A 27,775-nucleotide genomic window follows, 5' to 3' on the forward strand; every position below is an offset into this window, starting at 1 on the left:
TTATTTCCAAAATCTAAATTAATAAAAAATAAAAAATTGAAGCCCGAAGAGACAACTCCAGATACATTGACTTGTATCCCCGGACTGGGGAAAAAAAAGGAAAAAAGAAAAAGAAAAAAGAAAGCTTTAAATTCAAATTGTATCTTGAATAATTGTTCCACAAGATTAGGTATCCGTATTACATCCAGTTGAAGCCTTTCCCTCATAAATTCTACAATATTATTTCTTTTTTCTTTCGATTTCCTTTCCATGTGGGCCTCCAATCTGATTTTATAATTTTTTCCCAAGGGCTTCAAAGAATTCAAAAGAGCATTCCGTGAGCTACATCTTCGAACACAATCACTTTTCGATTCAATATTCATCGTTACCATTATCATAGTTATAGTCATCAAAATCCTCTCCATTTTCATAGTGCAATCCATTGCTATATATTCCCGTGTCATCTTCCTGCTCCATGTCTTCAAACCCTTGTCCCGGTTCATCATAGTTGTCTGTGATGTCCCCATCATGCTCTTTCTCACCGTCACTTTGCCCTGTGGCATCACCATCACCATCATCATTTGATGCTTTGGCTTTTTTATTTGAATCAGATGGTGGCTGCCAGGATTAATTATAAAAAAAATTATAATAAGTTGGACTAATGTATTTAATTGGTAACTACACGCGCATGCACACACTTCCAGAATCTTGACATTAAAGTTTGTACAATTAAAATAAGAGAAAACAAACATACATCGTTGGTGAAGAGTGTCTCCAACACATCATAGTTGATTTTCGAACTGAGTCTCTGTTAACAACACAATCAACACCAGAGGAAAAATAACACATTAGTAGCAAGGATGAGAGAAGCAAAAAAGCAATGAAATTAATAATAGACTTTATACTGGTAAAAAAGGATTCAAAAAGATTATATGGTTGTCAGGGAAGCTGATAGGACAATACAATTGACAAAGATGATACAGAAAAAAATAAAAATAAAAAAACCATATTAATTCAGTTGAGCAGAATACCAACATACCGAGTGATTTACACACACACACACAAACACAGTTGTGGTCATCAGTGAAGCTCATGGGAAAACACAATTGACAAAGATGATACAGAAAATGATTTTTTTTTTAATTAAAATTTTAAAAAATATCATATTAATTCAGTTGAGCTGAATAGCAACATACCATGAGATTAAATAACGCACACACACAGCTATTTACAATATTTAGTCAATACTCATTTGCTTCAAGACTGATCTTTTCATGACTTACCTTCTTGATTAGCATTTGATGAGCTGCTTCTGCAGCTGTTTGAGCAGGATTGGCATTCGAATCTTGTGTTCGTTTTCGCTCCTAGTTTAATATGAAACCAAAGATATAAAAGTATTACTAGATAATAAATGTTTCAAATGAGAATAACTAGGGAAACAAAATTATAATTTCAAAACAATCATAACCTAAATGAAGAAAACATTTTCTCTTATAACTGCAAGCAGTGCCTTTTTTTTTTTTTGGTGTTGGGGGGGGGGGGGGGGGCGCAAGCAAAAAAGCTAAATTTAACAATAGTCAAAACAAGTGCATAAGTTTGAGTCTTTTTATTTCTCATTTAAAGAGCAGAGTTAGGAGTGTATTGGAATATAACATTTTCCGGGACCCGATAGCGTGATCAACACTAGGTAGAGGTTTATCTAAACTCGAAAAAATATATAGGCTACAAATTAAAGCCAAAAACATATCACAAACAAGAATTGATCCCAGCAATAGTATTTGGATTTTGGAAGATGAAACCTTTACTACAAGGCATGAAATTTGTACATAAATAACTAATGAAATCCTTTAGACAAATTTTACTTGACTCCCTCTGCCATTTAAATAGCCAACACCCATATTTTTCCCACAAAAAGGTTCTTGTCCTCCTTGCATCTGAAAGTCCAGGTTTTCACTGATATAACTTATAAGTTACCTTTAAAAATATAAAATATAAAATTTATTTTAAAATAAAAATAAAACAAAAACAAAGTGCAATAAGTTGCATGTAAATGACACCTTTCTTGACTTGGCCACAGCTGCTGCAGCTGCTGCAGCAAATTCATGCGCAGCTCGTAATTCATCAGAACAATTCTCTAAGTCTACCTGACTAGCTTCCATCTTAGCAGCAGCTGCTGCTGCTTGTTCCTAAAAAGCATACCGATGCAGTATATTATATAAACCTTTATGGGCAAAATATTGTCAGAATATGTATATTTTCTGTTCACCAAAAACTCAATTCAAAGTTGCAATGAAATCTTAACCTCAAGATACTCTTTGTTCATTTCTTCCCATATAATTGTCTTATAACGTGTCTCCTCATCATTATTCAGGTAGCCATCAACCTAGCAACACACAAATCAAGTAACAAACACAGTTAAAATTAAATGAATGAAAATAAAGTATTATCATGCATAGTATAGAGCTTTATAAGAATGCAACCTGAACCAACCCAATGAATTCAGTTGTTGAGAATTTCAAATATTGAGATTTGCCAATTCTTGGAAGTTCAAACTCACAACAATTAAAATTCCCAAGAATGATATGCGATTTTTTGTATGTGTCGAAAATTACAAAGCAGGCTTATACACTTACAAAAGCCCTCCTGGAAAAGCCCAAGTCTGCAGAACCCCAGAAATATTGAATCTAAGTCTCCATATACCTAGCAATGGGCCACTATTATTTTATTTTTTTTAAAAGTCACTTTTTTTTTTTTTTTTTTTGGATAGGTAACAAAAAAAAATTTTATTAATAAAGAAACCAACCCGAGTACATTGGGGATGCATTATGGGGGCATAAATCAAGAGCCAAAATTACAACAATAAAGAAAAATGCAACAGAGCCACACTCCAAGCAAGGAGAGTATGTAGGAAAGAAGACTTAATCTCTAGCAAAGACCGTTCACATCTCTCAAAACATCTAGCCTCCAAATACACCACATCAAGCAGTGCGGCACAAGTCTCCACAAGTCTATATTGCAATGTCGCCTGAACTTACCTTGCCATGTCTCAAACAACTCAATTACCTTTATGTGGCATAACTCAGTGAATTCCAAACAAACAAAACACCAAAGACAATGACTCAAATGCAACGGGGCAATGAAGAAGAAGATGATCCACCAACTCCCCACACCTCTTACACATATAACACCAGTCAAGAACAATAATACGCCTTTTGCGAAAGTTATCTGTTGTAAGGATCTTACCTAAGGAAGCAGACCATGAAAAGAAAGCTACCCTTGGAGGAACCTTCAATTGCCACACCATTCTCCAAGGGAAAGAAGGAAGAGTAGGATGGTAGAAAGAAATATAAAAAGTCAATCTATTATTATCTCTACAACCCCATTCAACAAAAAATTAGAATCAAGATGAGCTTGCATAAATCCTCAAGAGTCCATCAGGAGATGCATCATATCTCACCCATCTTTCTTGAACAAATTGACATCCCTTCTGTTCATTTTTTTATTTATTGATAAGTATCCTTTCTATCACTAATTTAGCATCACCTTCTATTAGACCCTGCTTGCAGCCCATGTTAAGCACCAACTCCAGAGCCCATCTCACTGCCAGGGCCATGGCAGCGGCTGAATACAATATAGTGTTCTCCAACCAAGTTTTTAAACCTTCCCCTGTGCTATTCCTTGCTACAACTGCTACACAAGCAATACCTTCATCACAAGCAGCATCCACATTAAAATTTAGCCACTGTTCAGGAAGGCATTGCATTCTTAACTTGGTATCACTTGACTAAGAATCACCATCTCTGGTTTTTGGTACTTCCTGGCACTCATGGTAAAAGTATGATGTAAACTCTAAGCAAAACCTCTGGTCAACCTAACCTCCTCCAAATAAAACTGAATTACTCAGCTTCCACAGAACATCAATGGTAACAGCAGTAATCAAGGAAGAATGATCTGCAGTCATTTGGTCCTGCCACAAATCATCAGGAGCATAATTACTGAACATTGATCCCAAGAAGATCTGAACACCATCCAACTTCAAAGCCGAATCTGAACCAAACCAAGGTGGCCTCACTTCTTAAAACCTCAAAAACAAATGAGTTTTTTTTTCCATTCCACACAAACCTCACACCTCTCCTTCACCAATCAAGTTTCTAGCCAATCTGCTTGCTAATGGTAAAAAAACCAGCTGCAACCCTCCACAAAAACATTATGCATAATTTTAAAATGACAAAAAAAACCTGGAACGGTGAAACATATTTTTGGCCAAACTATCACCCCTTTTTGCTTTCTAGAATTCACTCAATGCACATGTTTGTTCAATGAAAATTCAAATTTTTGATAAGTAATGAGAAAATTTTATTAGAATTATCAATGAAAATTCAAATTTACATGTACTATTTGTAATTTAGCAATTCTCACAAAGATTTAGATATACCAGAATTGGCAATTCATATCTAAGTGATGGGAGTTAGAATTCTCATGTTTCATGAGAAATAAAATGCTAATTGGAATTGTAATTGTTGGCAATTTTGTCAAATGTATAACTAAACTTTCACAACTTCCTAAGAATTGAAAATTCCCCTTCTAAATTCAACATACCCTTACAAAATATTTATTACGTCACTACCAATGAGCTCTATCTTAAATGCCAATTGTAAAAACAAGGTAAAGGATAAGTTCTTCGTTGAAAACCCTCTAAATGCATACATAATTACCAATAAAAAAATATTTTCCTCTCCTACAGCTAGTTAAAATATCATAGAAGGCATGTATTGAAGAGGTATTATTATTTTTGTAAGTATTAAAAACTTTACTGAAGAATCAGTGGAAAAGTAACTTCCAGAAAATTATAATATACAGGTCAAAAAGGATAATAAAAGTGCAGCTCTCCTTCCCCCCACACATAAGACAAAGAAGTACAGCATTTAAAATCTGACCAGTTCCAATGCACCCCAAATAATGACAATTGACAACACTGACAAGAAGGTGCAGACACCAAATATAGACTCTTGATCACACTTGTTTTTGGGCACTGAAACAAGGATATGGTCCACCTGGTAACTTTGTCAATGGACAATGGAGGCCTACAGCCAATTAGATCCGATTGATTTATTAGATCATATTTCATTTTTTGAAATTACATCTATTTCCTTTCATTTTTGTATTTAATGAAATTGGTTGAGTTATTTCCTTTCCTTCCTTGATGTAACTGGGGAACCCTATTTAAAGACCTCAGAATTCAGTATTGGTACATTTTGACTTGAGTAACAAAGCTTTTATTGTAATTTTCTTTCAATGGCTTGGTGCTGAGTCTGCTGACTCTGGGCAACCCCAAGCCTCAGAATTTAGTACCCTTAATTTTTTTTTTTTTTTTTTGGTAGTTCTCTCTTTTTAATAAGTAATAAAATTTATTGATATAAAAAAAGGGACGCCCTAGTACACAGGAAGTGTACAGGGGTCAACAAATCAAGAACAAAAATTACATAAATCAAGTAAATCAAGAAAAGAAAAAAAATGATTGGTTTCGCAAAGTTGACAACCAATCCAATAAGGTTCTAAAGAAAAATAACTTGATAATTTACCTCCAACTGAGAATGGAGACCGTATGAGATGGAAATTAACAAAGAATGGGGATTTTGATATCCGCTCGTTTTATAATAAACTATGAGCTCCCTTGCCTATTATCTTTCCTTGGAAAGGTATTTGGAAGGTTAAAGCTCCTTGGCGTGTTTCTTTCTTTGTTTGGACCGCCATATGGGACAAGATTCTTACAAACGACAATCTGCGGGGTAGAGGGTTTGATTTTGTTGACTGGAGCATTACGTGTCGTTGTAATGGGGAGACGGTGGATCATTTGCTACTTCATTGTGAAAAGGCTTATCGGTTGTGGAGTTTAGTTTTTAGATCTTTTGGGATTTCATGGGTCTTACCAAGATTGATTGCAGATACTCTTTTTGGTTGGTGGAATTGGTTGGGAAAGCATTTGTCTAGCGTTTGGAATTTGGTTCCGTTGTGCTTAATGTGGTGTATTTAGAGGGAGCGAAATTGGCGGATGTTTGAGGACATGGAAAGCACTGACGACTAGTTGCTTGCTTCTTTTAGTGGCTCCCTTTTCGACTGGTCTAGGGCTTGGGGACTCACCTCTAGTGTTTCTCTCCCCATGTTTCCTAGTTCTCTCTTTTGTAATTAGTATTCTCTTTGTTTTTTCTTTTCTCTTTCTGTAATATTTGATATGCCTTATGCCATTATGCATGAGGTAGTTTTTTGAATATACATATTTATTACTTATCAAAAAAGAAAAATAACTTGAGGTCTGGCATGGATCTCTCATTATCTGTTCCCCCCAGGCAGCCTCCTTGAAATTGCTATGGGCTGCATCACCACACCTCCTTCAACAAACCACAGTGCAAAAGATGGATATCTACAATCTCACCACCATTTTTACACATGCAACGCCAAACTACAATAAATTCTCTCCCCCTAAGGTTGTTAACTGTCAAAATACTACCCAAAGTGTATGTCCACCAAAAGGTTCCTCATATGGCAACTGCTGAAAGTACATAAAAGGAAAATATTTGTCTAATATTCAGATCTCATTTGATAAGCTTTTGTGAAGTATGTGCACCTCCCATGAGACCAAAATATTCTTATAATAAAGCACAAAAATAAATGGCTGATGCAATATTCATACCTCAACATCATCAATATCAGAAAGACCATCTGATTCATCATCTGTGATGGAACTCGCTTCCTTAGATTTCTGAAATTTATCAGAAACACCATCTACTTCAATCTGATCTCCAGTGGCAGCTGCTGAAATTGAGTATTAATACGATTGCTTGCAGATATATTGTATAAAAATACAGGAATAAAACCTTTCCTGTAACAATATTTTCAAATAACACTTACAATTACTTCCATTCTCCCTTTGGTTCAATTGTTCATTCTCATTTTCCTTTTGGCTGCTTTCAGTGAAATCCCTTTGGTTCAATTGTTCATTCTCAATTGCCTTTTGACTGTTTTCAGTGAAGGACTTGACTTTCTCAACCTAAAGAATACCAGACAAAAAAGAAACAAAACTTAAATATACATGGGAATACTAGGCAAAGAAGTTGACAAATCCTGGGAATCAGCAATACACTAGAAGAAACGACAGATAAAAATACACCAATACTGCTTACTTTTCTTTTCTACTTTCGTTTTTTTATTTTTTTATTTTTTATTATTATTATTGAACCAAACTAGGGATCACAGTAAATATCCATGCCCTTGCTTCTTTCTAATAAAAAATTACCTCCTAACTTCAATACTTGTCAAGAGAAAAATACAAACACAAATACAAACCAATAAGGAAGTTTTTTTAGAGGAAGTTGGCATGCTGAAATAGGACTGACATTCAGTTACCTGTTCAATGTTTTCACTCTCTTGCTGAGGCACAGTTGATTCATCTGCATTATTAGTAGATTCCATGGCTATTCTCTCTTTTTCAGCACGCTGGAAAGCAGGAGGTTCTGACCCACCATGTAGTCCCCCGGAAAGTTTAACAAACTATAGCAACCAAAAACAACCATGAACACCGAAGTAAAACACATTGAAGAAAATAGCCAAATGAAAAAAAGAAAAAGAGAGAGAGAGAGAAGTTACAGCGTCATAGCAAGTTCTACAAAGTCCATGGGCAAAATGAGGTGCCCCACTATTTTTATGTTCACAAAGCACTTCCCCCGACTTTTGGGACACACCAACTGATGGTACGCTCTCCTTAAGCTCTACAGCATTCTTGGTTAACTCCTCAATCTATTTAAAAAGAAATTTACAAGACAAGCTATCAACATCATATCATAAGAGAATCAAGTTCTTGATTTCACAACATTGTATCTAAATAATGTTGTTAGACCCAACTTCTTGTTCTAGCTTTAATATAATCTTAAATCAATTTATTGTCATTACAAAGAATTAAATGTGTGCTAGTTAATGCATTTAACATTAACACCAATCAAGTATTTGAGGGAATATGAACAACTTACTAACCATGTTAAAAGAATTTATTAAGCAGTTGAGTACATTGATATTAACTAACAAAAGGAAGAACAAAAAGCACATTATTTAAAGAAAGTAGCCACAAAGTATCAGCCATGAACTGAAATAAGTTATCGATAGCTTCAAACAAGCACTTTATTTGAAAGTGAAGAATAAATATCACACAGAAGTTTAGGATATATATTGGCAAAGCATTATTACTTAATGTATCAAATGAGTGGAACAAAACCAAATGGAAATGAAGTTTACGAATTGCATTCTACTTTTTTTTTATAAATAAGTAATAGGAATTTTATTGAAATAGATGAATTTTTTTTTTAGGTGATAGGAATTTTATTGAAATAGATGAATTTTTTTTTTTAGGTGATAGGAATTTTATTGAAATAGATGAACATTGTGTTCACAATAATAAACACTCTGAAATGAAACAAATACATATAACTCAAGAACTAAAGCTTGCAAATTGTAGAAAATCATAAATGGAGACACATTGAGTAAAACCCCATATACGAGCCCATTAAAACAAAGTCCCAAATAGAAGAAACTTTAAGAGATCTAGAGGTCTCTCATTATCTTCAAAGGTATATAGGTAATGTGTTCCTGCCAAAGTAACCACATACGACATGCTCAAATCCTAGAACCATATTTAAGATATTTGACAGGTATTTCCCAAACCAATTCCTCCATGCTAAAAGAAGAGAAGCCACTGTCTTTGGCATCACCCACTGGATCCCAAAAACCAAAAAACCTTCGCTCCATAAAACATGAGATAACTCACAGTGGATCAATAGATGGTCCACAGTTTCCCCCTTGCAATGACACAAGCAACACCAATTAACTAAGGGCCAACCTTTCTTAACCATATTATTAATCATAAGTATCACACCCCAAGCTGCTGTCCATAAAAAGAAAAACACCATTTTAGTCACCTTTACACACTAAATGCTCTTCCTAGGAAAAACATCAGTAAGAGGACTAGACAACAAATAATAATAAGAGCCCACATAACACACCATACCGAGTCAACTTCCAAGTCAGGTTATCATTCCCCTCACTCCTCGGCATATTAGAATAAAGAAGCTCAAAAAAAGAACATACACCCTCCACTTCTCAATCATAAAAACTAAATGAAATTGTAAATTTCAGCTCCTACTTCTCCCTTCTGATGCAAGCTTCTTTAGACAGAGAACATGCAAATAGATCTAGAAAGATCCTTTAGAGGAACATGCCTGCTCCAAGGATCATGCCAGATTTGAATACGATGACCCTCTCCTGCAACATACACTACCTGTAGAAACTCTCTGCACCTGCCCTAATACCCTTCCACATCCCACACCCATAAGTCCCTCTTACACCTCTAGAGCACCAGCCTCCATTAGCCATACCATATTTGGTTGCTATAACCTGACACCATAATTTGTCACTTTCCTTCCTGAAGCGCCATAACCACTTTCCAAGGAGAGCTTGGTTAAACAACCCAATCCTCCGAATCCCCAACCCACCTACCTCCACCGGCAAACTAACCTTATTCCAAGCCACTAAATGATATTTAAAAACTTCCTCAAAAGTCCCCTAAAGGAAATTCCTTTGAATCCTTTCTAGTCTAGCTACCAAAGCTTGAGGGATAATGAACAAGGATAATAAAAAAAATAAAAAAAAAAGGTAGTAAGGTACAAATTAGATTCATAGTTGAACATATTAAATATAAACTGAGAAGTTTATGCAATTATATACATCAACAAATAGTCAGTATTATGATAATTTCTTTTAATTGATAAGTATTACACCAGCCAATGGATTTTGAATCAAGACCTAATTATCCACCCAATCATATCATTACATCTCATAGCACATGTCAAAAGTAACAACTGCAAAAGTATAACAACTACAGAAGTAACAGACACATTTTAATCATGAGTTTAACAAAGTGTGCATGCATCACATCCTAATAGAAATGGAACATACCGTCAAGCTCCCCGAATCTGTATTCTCAAATTCAATCAATCGTTTTGTCAACGTCATTTCACAAATATGTACAATTTTTACCTAGTGAAAAGAGAATCCATCAGACATTGTATGAAAAGTGGTTCACACATCAAGAAAATTGTTGACATAGATTATTTAATGCCATATAGAAGTGGGCAATATCTAATTAAAGATAAGTGGAAAAGACTTTTAAGAATGAAGTAATTCATTATTCATTATAATCAAGTTTTTCAATGTTAACTAATAACAAATTGCACATAACTTCCAGAAAATCAAGATAGTTTTTTTTTTGATAATGTATGGAACCTTTCTAAAGAAGAGCCCTTTGGACTCACCTCTAGCCATTCAGTTAAGCTAAAAATAACATTCTAATGAAATAAAATCGTTAAAAATAATGCTTCTAAAAATATTAGAAGTACAAGAAGAATGTAGCTTAACAATGTTTAAGAATTTACAATATAACATAGATAGTGAAATGGTTATCACAAAAATCTAGACATATGACATGGTTAAAAGTGTACCTTAGTGATGTTATTATCACATACATTACAAATTGTTAGGCACATTTGGTACACCAGAAAGATGATTACATAGGCATAAGAATGAGCATTGCCGGGAATACAAGATGTAGAGATAGTAAACAATTCTTATTTATTTGTTTAGTGATAACATACGAATACAACCTTGAATCTGTATTTCACAATTTAGTAAAACATGATAAGAATGTGAAATAAAATCATATTCTAGTCAAATTTCCTAAAATACCTATAAAAGAAAATTTTTAAACATAGTGGAAAAGAAGTTTGGACAACAATGGATGTCCTAAGCATATATCATGGAAATTCTTGCTAGGAATAGCATCATACAAATCAAAGATGGGTGGACTTACAGAAAAGAAACCCAAAAATCTAAACACTTGGATTTGAATTATGCAGAAAGATCACTTATAGTGCTGACAAACAGTTTACATGGTTTAGCATTTGGCTTACTTGCTAACAGAAAATTTAGTAACAATACTGATGGCTACTTCACCAGTATAAACCTAAGTCCCATTGCACCCAATTTGGTCTTTTGTTCTCTGTTCTCTTTTAAATATAAAACATCAAGTAAAACTATCAGTCACAAAAGAAACAAACTCTTTCTTCCATTGACAAAAAACAGGGATTTTACTATCTGCTCATATTATCATAAGTTTCATGACTCTTCTTCTGTTGGTTTTCCATGGAAAGGTATTTGGAAGGTTAAGGCACCCCGACATCTCTTTCTTTGTTTGGCAGCCGCATGGGATAGGATCCTCACGGGAGATAACTTGCAGCTTAGGGGCTTTAACTTCGTTAACTGGTGCATTATGTGTTGCTGCTGTGGTGAGACAGTAGATCATTTGTTGTTACATTGTGAAAAGGCTTATCGGTTATGGTGCTTTGTCTTTAGGATTTTTGGGATTTCATGGGTCCCCTCACGTACTGTATCAGATTTTCTATTTAGTTGGTGGAATTGGTTGGGGAAGCATTCATCTTACATTTAGAACTTAGTTTCGTTGTGTTTGATGTGGTGTATTTGGAGGGAACGCAATCGACGGGTGTTTGAGGATTTAGATAGATCCGAGGACCAACTGCTTGCTCTCTTTTCTAGTTCCCTTTTTGATTGGGCTAGGGCTAGGGCTTAGGGACTCACATCTAGTGACTCTCTTCCTCTATTCCTTAGCTCTCTTCTTCTTTGTAATTAATGCCTTTTTATGTTTTTGCTTTTCCATCTTTTTTGTACTTTTGATATGCCGGTGCTAATTTGCATCTAGCAGTTTTTTTAATATACTTTTTTCTTACCTATCAAAAAAAAAAAGAAAAAAAAACACTCTTATAAAACCTCTGATCAACTTAATTCAACTCAAGTAGTAGCAGTAGCAGTTGTAGTAATTGTTATGAGCAATATTGTATTGTGGGGTAATTACACTCCCCTCCCTTGAGGTTTGGGTGAATGACACTCCACCCCAAACCTAAAGGGAAAAAAAACACTTTCCTCTCTTGAGGTTTGAAGAAATTAACACTCTTCTCTATTTTGTTTATATTAGTAATGAAATATTCTAAATTTTTATAAGAATCTCTTTACAAAAATTTAATCATGGTTAGTTAAAAAATAACTAATAAATTTAGAATAAAAATTCAAAAATTATCAAGCACCAAAACACTTGCAACAGCAAATCTCTCCATAACCCATTTAAAATAAAATAAAATAAAAAATAAGCAAGATTATTATCATATAGTTGTCCATTAACAATTTTTTTCAATTTTACTATATAAAAATTTTAAGAAATTGAAATAAATTCTATAAAATTTGAACTTACAAATTGTACAATTGCAATATCTACTTTAGCTAATAAGCAAAATAAATTACTATTTTGAGTTTATTAACTTTAATTTATTATATGTTATGTAAATTTTATTAGAAATCATAATATTATTATATTTGAAAAATGAGCACTTCACTGTAGTCAGGCGTGCACTAGAGCTTTGCGCCTAGGCTCCAAGAGGCTTGTGCACTTAAGTGCACTTGACACTTTTACCAACACTGTCTAGCACAGATATCATTACTTATTCTTCTGATTGGTCTGCTTTGATTGCCACAGCTACAAGTCATGTTAACACTTAAAACAAAGACTGGAGGTCAAGGTAATAGAGGCTTTGATCACCAGGGAGGCCAAGGTAGATGAGAGGGACCCACTCACAAATGTTTTCATTGTCAGGGGGTGAAAATCAAACTGTTGATTCATTGGATTCTCCCTTTCACTATCAATATCATCTTGATCATCATTCTCTTAAAACTTTGAAGTCATTAGTACACCATCCTCATCAAATTGAGACCTTGCTATCTAATGCTTGTCAGTTAAGTAAGCATCATAGGGCATCCTTATCTAGGCAAGAGAATCTACTTCCCCTTCCAACATAGCGTTCCATGAGTGAAGCAAACATATAGAGTTGGATTGTCATCTTGTTCAAGCAAGTGTGAAAAAGTGTAGTTGCTACTTTGCATGTCTCTATAGGGATCCAAGCTACTGATATGTTCACATGACCACTGTGCAAGGCTGGTTTAGATTTATTATGTAACAAGCCGGGATTGGGGAAGATAAGAGATGTTGGCTACCTTGTAAGAGTAAGGGGTTTATGGTTAGTGCGTACTACCATCTTCTAGTTGGCCGTAGTGAGCAGTTTTTCCCTTGGAATAGCATTTGAAAGCAGAAGATTCCTTCTAGAGTGGCTTTCTTTGTATGGACTGCTGCCTTGGGGAAATTTTTTTTTTTTTTATAAGTAAGAATGATATATATACAAAAGGCTACTCTATGCATGAAGAACATAGAGCAAACCTAGAAAATACAAGAAGAGGAAAATAGAGAAAAACATAAAAGAAACCCAAACAACAGAAAAATTACAAAAGAGAAAGGAAGCAAAGAAAAGAAGGGAGGGAATCACTAGATGTGAGTCCCCACGCCCGAAACCAATCAAAAAGAGTTCCACAAAAAGAGTTCCACTAAAAGAAGCAAGCATCTGATCACTGGAACTATCCAAATCCTCAAAAGTCAATGGCGACACATAATGCACCAATCCACAAAATTTAATCTCCTTAATCTCAAGTTATCACCTATTAGGATCTTATTCCAAACTACACACCAAACAAAAAAAGAAACTTGCCTAGGGGCCTTTGCTCTCCAAATAGCTTTCCAAGGAAAGAAAATTGAGGGAGAATCCCTTAATTTGTTATAATATGACCGGATATCAAAAACCCCATTAGGCTTCAATTTCCATCTCATCCGATCTCCAACATCCATAGGAGGAGTATTGGCTCCCAATATACGAAGAAAATGCAGCCCTTCATCCATCTCCCAATCATTAAAATCTCTAATAAAACATACATCCCAAATTGACAATCTAAGGAAAAGAAAGGTATGCCATTTGGATTGGTGTTATATGTGCAAGTGTAATAGTGAAATTGTTGACAATTGACAATTGAACATCTAAGGAAAAGAAAGGTATGCATTTTGGATTGGTGTTATATGTGCAAGTGTAATAGTGAAACTGTTGACCATCTATTCCTTCATTGTTGGGTTGTTTTGGAGTTGTGGGATATGGTTTTTGGTTTATTTGGAGTTTGTTGGGTTATACCAATGTCTATGTTGAGCTTCTTGCTTGCTGGCAAGGTCGATTTGGTCGCCATCGTAATGGAGATATATGGATTGTTGTTCCTCATTGTTTGGTGTGGTGTATTTGGAAGGAAAGAAATAGTAGGTGTTTTGAAAACAACGAGCTTTCTATGCCTGATCTCAAGTTTCTATTTTCAGAACCTTATTGGACTGGTTCTCAATGTGGAGAAACCAACCTTTTTCTTCAAGTTTGGATTTACTTGATTCATGTAATTTTAGTATTTGATATATACACCCCTGAATACACCCTGTGTACTTGGGTTTCTCTTTTTTTTTATATCAATAAATCTTTATTACTTATCAAAAAAATAAAAATTATGTAACAAGCCAAGACTATATGATTTATATGTTCCAACTTGAAGGAAAGTGTTACAAGTAATATCGTATTAGTAGTGAGGGAACTTTAGCCATTTTGTATTTTATCATTAATACTATAAATGATACATGTGTACTATGGTTAACAAATGAATTAACCCTAAGCATTTTATTTCCATGACGGATCCATGGAGGCTACCACACGCTTATAAACCCAAGTCCCATTACACCCAAATTGATCTTATGTTATCACCTCTCTTTTGTATAAATGTCAGTTACAAAAGAATAAAACTCTAATTAAAATTTGATTACAATACACTTATGCAAGCAAAACTAGATCTCTAACTAACAATGCATCAATTTGCACACAAGAGAGCAAATTACAGAAGTAGGAGTAGGTAAGTTGGACTCACAATGTCAGTCTTCGAAAAGCTGTACCCATGTGAAAGAGCAGAGATATATAATGCTGCACCACAGAGCCCACTAGGTTTTCTGCCAGTCTGTAAATGATATAAAGTTTTTTTTTTTTATTGTTGAAGTAAATGATATAAAGATAAAGTAAGTTTCCCGGTAATTAATATATATATATATATATATATATATATATTACCTGCATCCAGTCTCTTTTCATTCTGGCAATAAGGTATAATGCAGTTTGAGACACCTTCATATTTCTTTGCTTTAATAATTCTACAAGGAAAAAAACATGCTACATCAGTTAATAGCTTCATCAACTCCAACCATTCTTTATAATGTCCATTTCTCAATATCCTCCAATTTCTGTTTCCATCTTTCCGCAAGTGACTCATCAACAGAATTTTTTTTTTTTTTTTTTTTAATTTATCACACGAGTATTAGAGAATTCTGGCAGCCAACTGATATTCGTATAATTCCGTCAGAACAATTATATATTTATATTTAAAAGCACCCTATCTCTCTTTTTTATCCTTATAGAGAGAGAGAGAGAGAGAAATATATACTTTGTTTATTTTGATTCACAAATACAACTCACAAACCCATGAAAGGACCCATGATCCCACCCTCCTCTCCCTGTTTATGGAGAGGAAAGACCCATCTCTTTTTTCCTTTTTTTTTTAATCAAGTACTCCCTCCGACCCAAATTATTGGTCCTCTATTCCATTTTGGGATGTCCCAAAATGTAGTCCTCTTTGAAATATCAATAAATATCTTAACCATTACTTTATTTAAAAAGTCAATGCCATTCTTCTCTAGAATTTAAATTAATGAGGGTAGTTTTGGAAACTTATATCTTTTTGAGTAACAGACAATGCATTAAATGATGTTCCCTTAAAGAGTTGGATTTTCTAAACATGACACAAAATTTGGGACAAATGTAGTAGAATGAAATAAATATCATGGCCACAGCACTTTCAACAAAATTGCCGGTTCCTCACTGTTCTCAAATGAACTAGAATTTGTTGTACTACATTGAACGTAGCACCACTCTTAGGAACGATGATGTGCAATACCATATGGCATGACTCCTCTAATTAAGTATCTTTTTTTTTTTTTTTTGCATTTGCTACTATTCATTCATGTCAGATGTATTTGTTGTGTATGTTTCTTTCTTTTAAATTCAAGGGTAACAAATGGAGCTGTGTACTCTTCTTTCATCATTTCTACACTCTTGGTATATTCAACGTTCATAATTCTAAAATTCAATAATCGAGTTTGCTCTTTAAAAAAAATAGAAGAAAACAAAGTTGCATCAACCCAGAAGGTTAAACATGCAGATTTTCAAACATAAAATAATTAAATAAAAGATTGAAGTATCAATTATATGAAATCCATTTTTTTACTAGGCAGAGAATTCATACATCTGTTTGGAAATTTGTTTCCAAAAACAGAAAACTGGCTCGCTGAACAAAAACATTTTTGGCATATTCTTAAAACAATTTTTGGAAAACATCTAAAAGATATTTTCAGAAACTTGATCCCAAGAACAAATATTTTCCACACTAGTGAACAATTCACTTGAGTGCACAGTAAAAGGATGGTTTTGTTCTCTCTCTCTCTCTCTCTCTCTCTCACATTGTCTGATGCCAACTGCAGTAGGGATTCATAGGGATGGAGGGTAGGTTTTGCAGGGGTTGATGGGAGGTGGGGTTGGCTTTCCAGAGGTGGGGGGGAGATTTGTAGGGTTGGTCACTGGGATGGGCGGATGAGGAAGGGTCTATGGGGTGAGTCACAGGAGGGGGACAGGTGGGTACATAAAAACAAATTTTTGAATTTTTTTTCTAAAAATTGTTTTTATTAATCACTTCCCAGATATATTTTTCATTTGAAAACAGAAAACCTGCGGGGATGGAGGTTAGATCAAAGAGGATTGGGCCTAGATTGAAACCAAATAGGGCCCAATTGTGTATTAATGAAAGAGAAATGGGCTCAAACCAAGCATTTTGGCCCAAAGCTAAAGGATTCAGCCTAGAGAGGACTTGTCCAAAAACAGACCACCCTCTAGTATTTCGAGAAGACCCACCCAAGGAAGGTTGAATCAAGAACCCGGGCCAAGGAGAAGGGCAACCTTGAAAGCATAGACAGACAATTGAAGAGTGAAGACTAGTAGGCTACACCTAGGATATTATCTGGCAGAGGAACAATGGTTCACCCACATGAAGGTTGGAGGAAGCTTCTTGATAAAGCAACTATCTCCTCCACATAAAATGCACTGCACAAACTAGCCATGCCACATTTGTGGCTGAATGACTCTCCTGAACAGTGCTCCAACAGCCTATTACCTTCACATCTCAGCCTCAAAAGGAGGGGAGGGGGAAGATGGGACAAGAGTCCCACCTGAAGAATCATCCGCCCTATAAGTGGACAGCTAAGATGGAAGCAACCAACCTATAAATAGGAAAAGACCCATTATGTGAGGGGATCTGAAAAAGATTAAGTCTAGAGAGAGAAATTATTGTAAACACTTGAATTTTATATTGTACTATGGTTATCCTTGTGTATTAGTCTTCCTCAAACAGACCAAGGAGAGTTTATAAAAGAAGAGCATTGTTCATTTCTCACATCTCCCAGCCTTTAAGTCTTTTTACTTTGATTTTCTTTTCACTATTTTAAAGTTAGCTTTTAAGCCCATCTCTACAAATTAGTTGTTTTGGTTAAGGGCCCAACCCGAGAGGGTTATTCAGTTTCTACCCCATACAAAACCAATAAAAAAAATGGTTCCTATCCTTTAAAAACAAGATTTTCTGAGAACAATTTTTAGAAAACATTCCCAAACAGGGCCTATGGATCCTCTACTTTTATCATATTCCCTATAATCATGCTCAGTCTACTAAGCCTTTAAATATGCAATGCAAGCGAAATGGACGCAGGCAATACACACTTGTGAATTCTAACTCAAAGAACACAGCCAAAAGAATAACTAAACAAAGCAGTGAATTCTAACTCAAAGAACACAGCCAAATGAATAAATAAACAAAGCAAAGACAGCAATACAAATTCTTGTAATGACTTATCAAAAACAAATTCTTGCAATATAATTATAAACAATGAACATTAGGTCCTTACTTTCTGTAAATCTAGAAATATAAAGGGAAGGATCAACAGGTTTTATAATGGTAGGATGCTCTCCAAGGCTTAGAAGTTGGCACAGCTGCAAAAATACAGCACCTAGCACATAACTGCATTATTTTAGAAAAGAAGATGTCAATAGTACAAGAAAAAAAGTGGCAGTGTATCATACTGTTTAATGTTAATATAGGTTGCACATAAAAGAATTAAAATTTGATATTGAAGTAGGTTCTCTCTTACACATTTATGGACAAATACTCGGAAAAATCGATAAGAAGAAATGGTTTTGGGTCTTTAGCTACACTGCAAAACATAAAAAGCTAATTTCAATTATTGAGTCCCATTAATAAATGCCTAACAATTAACAGAAGATATTATCACAGGTACCTGCACATTAACATGCCATCCAAGGCCACAAAATGAAATTAAAAGAAATATGAAACAATCCATAAGTAAATTTAAAAGCATTACTGTTTGATTCATTAGTATTCCCAAGTACAAAACTATTTCTCAAGTCGAGTAAATGACTAAATGGTAGCAATGTCAATTTTGGAACATTAGGTCAGCCACTCGGCTCTTAAGCATTTATTTTTTATATAATGTTAAATATACATCGATTTAAGAGCAATAATGGGTAATAAAGTGAATTTGTGACTATTAAAGGATGTTTAGAAATTAGAATACAAACCAAAAATAAGAATATTAATTAATGTTCAAATGCACTGTTACTATTAGAGCATGAATATTCTCTTTGTTTTGTGAAAGTGTATTCATTTCCTCTTGTTCCTGTGTCCCACAAATACAATTTTTTTTTTTTAAAATAAAAATAAAAACAAAACTGGGACACACGCATACAAAAGTGTCCTAGGCGTGTCCTGTGTCCGAAAAGGGTACAAAACTGGTACAACACCCCAAATGAAGTGTTTGTGCTTCATAGGTTGTCAAACAAGTACAAGATGACCAATAAAACGTACAACAAAATAAAGAGTATAAGGTCTTCCAACTATAACTGTAATTTCAAGTTTTAAGGAATCCTATATAAATTTGCTTACCGACATGCAATATAAAGGCAAGCAGCTGCAACTTGATCTGTTTTACGCCCCCTAGTAAAATTCCGTTCAACAGCTATCTGCAAAGTCATACCTAAATCAGATGTTTGAAAATAGTATTCAACTGATGAGGACACCATAGGAAAAATAAAGAAAAAAATATAATAAAATAATAATAAAAACACCATACCTGATAAAATGCACAGGCTGGATTAACTATAGAGTCACCACCACTTATATTAAATGTTGTAACGATACTTTCTATCATATCTCTCCCTATGAAAAAAATAACTATTTCTGATTAGAAGTGAAATTACTATTCCGGACTAGAAATGAAATTATTATATCTAATTCCATCTTTATGTATGCATGACTTCTAAAACATGAAAATGGTATATGAGATTATCAGGGCTTGATTATCTTGTGAAGAATATGGTAGGACAGACTTGTATTTTTCTTTGCCTCATTCATTTTACTGGATTCGTGTAAAACTTCCAAAGTTTGAAACTTGTGGGGCCAAGAAGATTTGTTACTTGAACATTGGCAATTGTTTTTGCAAAAAAATAAACAATAAGGCAAACCATCCAACTATGGGGGTAGTTTCTATTTGGTCCCTAAAACTTTAATTTAATCGATGTTAAGCCACAGTCTAATCTGTGTCAGATTCAATCAAGGTACATTATTAAATTGACAAGTAGCTTCATGAGTGAAAGCCTGAGTGCTTTCAGATACAACCCGCTGTGTTGTGACACAGTAACTACTGCCCCTGCACCACTGGGTTCTGCTGTACTAACCGGTGGCTCTCTCTCTCTCTCTCTCTCTCTCTCTCTCTCTCTCTCTCTCTCTCTCTCTCTCAACAACTGCCTAAATTTTTTTACATCTGGGTGGTTTCAAATAAACCTTAAATTTTAAAACGTTACAGTTAAAATAGTTAGAATAATAGTTAAGTGATTAAAATTCACCATTTCTTGTCAACATAAACATTCTGGACAACAGGACAAGTGGTAATTTATCATGGTTTCAAAATGATGGTCATGAGTTCCAATCATGTCTCCATTCTACCCCCCAGTTTTAAAAAGAAAGAAACCTAGCAAGATGGACCCCACCCATTAAGGCAGCTTAGGCCTACTTACAATAGGATGAGTACTTCATAAATCCAATTTGGTCACTCTGAGCCTATCTGTATCCATGTCCCTGCATAGCTCGAGAAAATTGTTCAACCTTGCTCTAAGATATTGCTTCAAAACATACAAAAAAAATTTTATTCTCTATACCTTCCCTTGTGTAAAGGAATTCCTGAAACCTGAAAGAACATCCATATAAACCTCTTCTTCTAAATTACCATGAAGAAAAGCATTTTTTTACCTCAAGCTAATTCACAATCCAATTCAAACTAATTGCTAGGGATGGGATTACTCGTATGAAATTCATGTTCTCTATTGAGGCAAGTCCCTTGATAGTCAATCCCATAGGTCTAAGTGAATCCCTCTGCAACCAATCTGGCCTAGTACCTCTCTATGGAGCCATCTGCCTTATGCTTAACTATGAAAACCCACTTGCAGCCAGCTGTCTTTTTTCCATTTAGGCAAGAGAACTAATTCCTAAAAAAAAAATTATTCAAAGTTGTTGTTTCTTCAATCATAGCTTTTTCTTTATATAGGTAATTAGGAACTTTATTAAAAAAACTATGAAAAGGATCCAGGCTGACCTCCGCGTACACAGGCCGTGTGTACTAAGGAAGGTTAGCAATCAACAATAAGTACATAAATCTAAGAACTCTACAAGAGAAGAGAAGGATAGACCACTCATGGCATATTTCTACCATGGATCATGTGAAGGGAAATAAGAGCATCTAATCATCATTCTTCTCAGGGCTAAGAGTATGAATATAGCTAGAGGTCTAAAAATACCTAGACCCCCAAGTAAGCTGACATGTAGACAGCAGATTGGTCTTTAGATTCTGTGTTTGAAATACTTCAAGGTGACATCCTTAGTGAGAAGGAGAGCTCTATCACCACTTGAGACTGTTAATGTTGTTCCACCACAAGAGGTTGTTGGGGGGGGGGGGGGGGGGGGAGGTTCTTCGTGCCTCATCGGATCAACATAATTAACAGTGGAAGGGTGAAGGGGTAATCATATGCAACACATGAACACCAAAATGGGGCTCTTCTTCACTAATGTCCTGCCCTTGAAGAGGAGTGTTCAAACTAGAAATGTAAGCACCGGACTCGAAGTACTTACAAGAATGACAATGGTGACACTATCCTTTGTGGCCAAATAGCCAAGAAATATATACTTAAGAGCACGAGGATCCAACAAACCACCTTTGAGATGATGAATGTGAAACATATATAGCGCACACAAAGAGTGAGAGGAAATAATTCTGAAGACAAGGGAGGAGACAATAATTCTATAGGAGTTTTGAAAATCAAGACACGTGATGGCATCCGATTGATAAAATATGTTGCCCTGAAAACAACATCTACTTGGTAATGCCAAAAAGAGGATAGTGTCAAAATGCCGTTAATCTTTATTTGGATGGAAGAATTGGTTTGGCAAACACTTTTTTTGTTATTTAGCCCCATTATGCTTGGTGTGGACACTATGGCGAATGAGAAATCATCGTACATTTGAAGATTTGTATGACTCAATAGTTCAGCTAAGCCTATTGACAAAATGGTCTTTCATGAAAACATTGTTTAAATAGTCCCATATTTTGCAACCTAAGGGACCTAATGATATCCATTCTCTTGTAGATTTCATTGATTCTCTCTTTTTTTCTTTTGTAATTCTTTAGGCTATCTTATCCACCGGACTAGATGAGATAGTTCCTATTTTTCAATAAAATAGTTTTAATTATCAAACAATATTTACAAACCATTTCAAAGTTACTTATCAAATAAACAAATAAAACCATTTTAAGCTTTACTAAAATGATTTTTCTTTATGAACAACATTAACACATTGAATATTGAAATTTAAACTCCTAATAGGACAACCTAACTTAGTAATACATAAAAGTAAACAGTTACAAAGCACAATTACATACCTTTATCTAAAGTCCTCCTAAATGATTCTGAATAGCCACTTTGAATGGATCTTACCACGCTACCTGACAATTTGCTCTGCAGATAAAAGAGTTCCACCATTAAAAAATCAAAACATGTGGCCATAAAATGCAAAATAAAGCACAATGTACACTACAATTTATTTGAAGCATTTGAAAAATAATGCAAAGTTGCAAACTATCAGAGTTATAAATCCCATAAACATTGGTCTAAATTTCATTACAAAAGATAGTTTACTCAGGCCTAAAGATTAAAATAAATATATATTAAAAGGAAAGATGGTGACATTGACCTAAATATATATTTTGACTAAGTATTATCTATACACTTAAAAATAAACTAACAATGTCTAAGAAGAAAAATCTAAGCATGTACATTTCAATTCATCACAAGCATTAGAAAAACAAAGCAACGACATCAGAGCACAAAATATTTTTTTTTCTGGTAACATAGGGAACCTTTTAAAAGAAAAGCCCTTTGGACTTGCCTCTAGCCAGTAAACCTACAAGCAACTAACCCCACCCTCCAAAATCAATTATAGGGTAACGCATTCACAGTTTATGATCATGCCTAGGAGAATTAGAATACAAAATTCTCACACACACTAATCTAATTTTTTATTACAAATGGCTGTTTACTAACATATAAATATTTGAAAAAAATTTCAAAAATAACATGTTTTTTTATAGGTAAGTAGTGCAATTAATCAGAGAAAAAAAATAAAATTTTTCACGATGATGATCACAAAGGAACAAAAGAAAATACAAAAATATTATAAGGCAGGTCTAAGTGAAGCAAGGAACTCAAAAACAAATGAACAATCAGAAAAATCCCAACACCATGCCCAAAGAGTGTGTTGAAACACCGATTTTAATTGGTCCAACGAAATTACATTGTCCTCAAATAGGTGACCATTCCACTCCTTCCGCACAATCCACATTAAACAACCCAGTACCATATTCCATATTACAGAGCCATGCTTCCCAAACCAGTTCCTCCAACAAAATAATAAAGTCGCAGCAATCCCCAGCATAACCCAATTAATCCCAAATATCAAAAACACATCCCCCACAGAGCATGGGCAACATCACAATGCAGTAAAACATGATAAACTGACTTCCCATTACTTCGACACATACAACACCAATTCACCAAAGGCAACCTTTCTCATAAGATTATCCAAAGTAAGGATCCGACCTAAAGCCGCTATCCACATAAAGAACAGAACCCTTTTAGGAACCTTAACGAACCAAATACCCTTCCATGGAAATGGAGACTTAGTAGCAGCCCGAATCACCTGATAAAAAGGCTATCAAACTGGCCACTACCTTTAAGGCACCAATGCATCCTGTCAATCCCCTCACCCCTTGGAAATCGAGAATAAATGTGCTCAAGAAAAGAGAAGACTGCCTCTAGTTTCCAATCATGAAAATCTCTATGTAATCTCAAATTTCAACTCCTAAAAACCCAATCCACCTGGTGAACCATAACATCAAAGATAAAAGCTTCCTTATCACCCAAACACGCAAAAAGATCAGGGTACAAAAGCTTAAGGGCAATATCCCCAGCCCACCAATAAGCCAAAAGAGAATAAGATTACCTTCTCCAACTACAAATGCCATATGTTGGGAGAATCTATCTCATCCTACTCTTATACAACTCCATAACCCACACCCATGCACCCTCCTACTAGCTTTAATACTCCACCCCCCGCAATCCTCCCCATACTTGGTGGCAATAACTCTTCCATAAATGAGATGTATTAATTCCCAAAACTCCATAACCATTTCCCTAACAATGCTTGATTAAAATGAACAACTCTCCTAAGCCCCAATCCACCCACCACAACGGGTGAACAAACCTTGTCCGTAGCCACCAAGGAGTATTTAAACTCCTCCTCTAAAGCACCTCAAAAGAAATTTCTTTGAATTTTTTCCAACCTATCAGCCATTGATTTAGGGATGGTGAATAAAGATAAATAGTATGTTGAATGGCTTGACAGATTCAAAAAAGTGAGTCTACTTCCCTTTGATAAGTAGAGTCACTTCCAACCCGGAAGTTTCCTCTCCATCTTCTCTATAATGGGATTCCAAATAGAAGTTGCCTTAAACGGAGCACCCAAAGGCATACCCAAATATTTCATTGGTAGACCACTCACCTCCCCAATAGAAACAATTTTTCACTTTTCCCCACATTAATCAAACCAGTAACTGCTTCAAAGCATCTCAATGCCAACCTAATGTAAAGTAATTGCTCCCTAGAAGCATCACAAAATAAAAGTGCCATCAACAAAAAGAATATGTGAAATACTCACTCCTACTAAAGTATTGCATCCCACATGAAAACCACATAGTAAACCACTTTCCTCAATTTTCTTCAAAATCCAGCTCAATACCTCCATGACCAAAAGAAACAAAAGAGGTGACAAAGGGTCACCTTATCTCAAACCCCATGAGCTGCCCAAAAACCCAACAGGAGATCCATTCACCAATACTGAAAAGCAAATAGTAGTGACACGAGCCTCTCCTCCATCTCTCCTCAAAAACCATTCCGCCCAAAAGACAAAATAGAGAATCCAATTCACATGCTTTTTCTATATCCAGCTTGCATATCACACTTGGGACACAGCTCTTCAATCTGCTATACAAGCACTCATTAGCTATGAGGACTGAATCTAAAATCTGCCTACATCAAAAGAATTTTGTACAAAGTTTTCCTCCAAATCAATCTAAAGGAATCTCTCCAACCCATTACAAGGCCATTTCAAAAAATACAACACATAGTCAAAAAAAAAATCTTAATAAAAATCTATGGGGTACATAACTACAAATACAACCCTTTTTTTATTACGTATGGAATCTTTCTAAAGAAGATCCCCGTGGACACATCTCCAACTAGTAAAACCTATAGGCAACTGACCTCACCCACTAAAGCCAATTGTTGGGTAATCCATAGTCAAAATTATCTTTTCAACCCTTTCCATCACATTTGATGGATGAAAGAACCTAAATACAACCCTTTGAACTATTCAAGAGATTGATTACATCTTATAGACTTAAAGAGCCAAAATGAAACTCTTATAATTTTCAAGAACTAAAATAGGTGTTTGCCCTAAAATACTTATACATGAGAAGCATTTTCAAGACAAGCCACATCAATATTCTTATTCAAAACAGATATCCCAGGTCTGAATATTTATTTAATCAACCTAATTTGATCTATACTCTTTGCGTCTTTGCCATTAACGTTAAGGCTTGGATCTTCTTTTAATTCTCTTTTCTTATATTTTGCTTCGCTTTAGCTTTGTATACTTCCAATATAAACTTTCTTTTTCCCCAAGAATAAAAACTCACACGCATCAAATGAAGGCAAATTGTTAAGTAATAGAGCATCAAGCTCTGAGTAACCTCATACCACCATAAAAAGACAGTCATTTTAAGTATGTAAGCTGCAATAACAAACTCTTACTAGCCTATTTCATTCTTTTTTATTGATAAGTTACATATGCACCCAATGGATCTTGAACCCATGAGCTAAAGCTCATTGGCGGTTTAGATCATTCGTTGGAGCATATAATTTGGTGAAACAATCAAGTCAAATCTTTTTTTTTTTTTTTTGATAAGTAACAATCAAGCCAAATCTGTCAAATAAGCTTCCCTGAAAAACACATAATTGATGCACTTGCTCCAAACCCAATTACCCAAAGTAGGCAGGAGAAATAGTGCTTGAGCCAATGTCCTAATAATCACTTTGCAGCAACACCAACATGTGCCAATTAGTACTCAAGTACACAACAGTGTGTTCCTACCATATAACTGAAACCAATACATACGGGAATTTCTACCAAAGAAACAAGCATCAACCTCAACAAAATGGAGTTTTTTCTCAATCAATAAGGAGCCCAGGATGATAAATCAAACCAACCTAACAATATAGCTTCAATATTCTCTCTCAGATAGCGCACTTTACACCCTACTGACCAACAATTCTGTAGCAATCCCATTCACTAACATACAAGCGCCAAAAAAAAGTTTCAAAGTAGCCATCGGCCAATGCAGCAGACTTATCATTTCAGATTGTTTTGTATCATACGAACAAGACATGGTCTAAGGTACGCATTAATGTGTGTATTGGGTCCATTTGGTTAGGCATTTTGGGAGATTAAGAGAGCATTTTAAAACCCAAAACTCTGTTTTGCAACCAAAACTCCTTTTCTAACAGTTTATACAAACACATCCATTATCAAAATCATGGCCAGTAAAAACATAAATAAAGTTTTCCCAAGTTCAATAAGTCTGTATTGAATCTCCGAAGCTAATTTTATTGACTGTTTTATCAATAAGCAATCAAATGTCAAATCTTTACAATCACTATTACAGTTTCTCATTTCATACAGATACAACACTAATATAAAAAAAGCAGTGACATTGATTACATACCTCTCCTCCCGCACCCTTAACAAACGAAGGTTCGTCAGTGTACAAATCTTCATGGAGAACTTTCCCACAAATGTCACAACACCTATTGGTTAAAATAAATTAATTAATATATAAAGCATAACAGTTTTGCACATAATTTTTGAAAAGAGTAAAAATCTACAAGGTACTTACACCAAGCCATTGGCATAAGACGAAGTAGGCCGATGGTTACCGTTAGCACAACTCAAGAATAGAGCCATACTTTATTGAATTCGAATTCGAATTCGAAGCCAATCTATTTCACAATAACAAAATATATTAAAAAAAATTATCGTAAGAAAGAATTAATTTTGAGGGGTAAAATGATTGGGGAAGCATACCTTAATTGGCCTCGAAAGGTTGAAGAATTACAGAGCAGTGCCACGTTAGAAAGAGAAAATAGCTTAGCTTAGCTTAGCTTGGGGTTTTAGAGCAGAGGTCTTGTTGTTCAGGTTATTCAAAGTTCACGAACGCCGAAACCCACCACGAACGCCGGCCACGGTGAACACCGCGACGCGAGTGAGAGATAGCAGAGAGAAAGGGGCAAAGATCGAAGAGAGAGAGAGAGCCAACAATATTTGGTTTTTTTTGCGCTTATTTGAGGTTTTAGCACCGGATACGTACAAATTTTGCTTTATTTGTTGTTGGCTCAATTAATTAAGATATTAGTACGCATTCAATACCATAAGTTTCCCACGCTCAATTGAAAGAAATATTTAGGGATCCTAAATATAAAATTGGTTGTTAGTTAATATATATATATATATATATATATATTTTTTAGATGAGTATTTTGATAAATTTATTATTGGATTATATATCCTTTTTATATCTTTTAAACTTGTAAAATTTTCAAAAAATTAAAGATAAATTGCTATGTTATCATTAAATTATTTAAGTTGTAAATTTTTGTAATTTAAAATTATGCATAAAATATAAGGTAATAGGTCATATTGTAAATAATATTTGATTGACACAAAATTTGTCATTATTATTATTATTAGAGAAATGATATGTCTACAACATTTTTATAACATTTTTACAACAAATTCTAAGTGGCAAGTTGTTATTGTTGGGACAAAAAAGTAATCTTAACGTTAGTTTGAAATTTGATCCAATAACAACTAACCACCTATGATTTGTTGT

General features: G+C 34.7%; 1 protein-coding gene across 4 annotated transcripts; it reads right to left on the reverse strand.

Moving 5' to 3' along the window:
• LOC115991795 (transcription factor IIIB 60 kDa subunit-like) lies at window positions 1–27,238 on the reverse strand. 4 transcript variants are annotated; one of them, XM_031115721.1, is made up of 20 exons: window positions 26,971–27,237; window positions 26,783–26,885; window positions 26,612–26,693; window positions 22,154–22,229; window positions 19,295–19,380; window positions 19,108–19,184; window positions 18,296–18,358; window positions 18,053–18,165; window positions 15,120–15,199; window positions 14,923–15,009; window positions 9,982–10,062; window positions 7,624–7,773; window positions 7,384–7,527; window positions 6,889–7,027; window positions 6,671–6,789; window positions 2,282–2,362; window positions 2,037–2,165; window positions 1,263–1,343; window positions 734–787; window positions 1–597 (listed from the first exon to the last, which is right to left on the reverse strand). In XM_031115721.1, exons 2-20 carry the CDS (start codon window positions 26,848–26,850, stop codon window positions 352–354), a joined length of 1,956 nt encoding a protein of 651 aa, XP_030971581.1. In that variant the 5' UTR covers window positions 26,851–26,885; window positions 26,971–27,237; the 3' UTR covers window positions 1–351. The 4 variants fall into 4 exon arrangements, with proteins under 4 accessions (XP_030971581.1, XP_030971579.1, XP_030971580.1 ...); XM_031115719.1 differs by having other exon boundaries at window positions 107–597; window positions 6,671–6,792; XM_031115720.1 differs by having other exon boundaries at window positions 107–597; window positions 6,671–6,792; window positions 26,783–26,887; window positions 26,968–27,237.
• Between the last annotated feature and the right edge of the window lie 537 nt (window positions 27,239–27,775).

Source organism: Quercus lobata, chromosome 5 (assembly GCF_001633185.2).
Source record: "Quercus lobata isolate SW786 chromosome 5, ValleyOak3.0 Primary Assembly, whole genome shotgun sequence".
NCBI classification, from domain to species: Eukaryota; Viridiplantae; Streptophyta; class Magnoliopsida; order Fagales; family Fagaceae; genus Quercus; species Quercus lobata.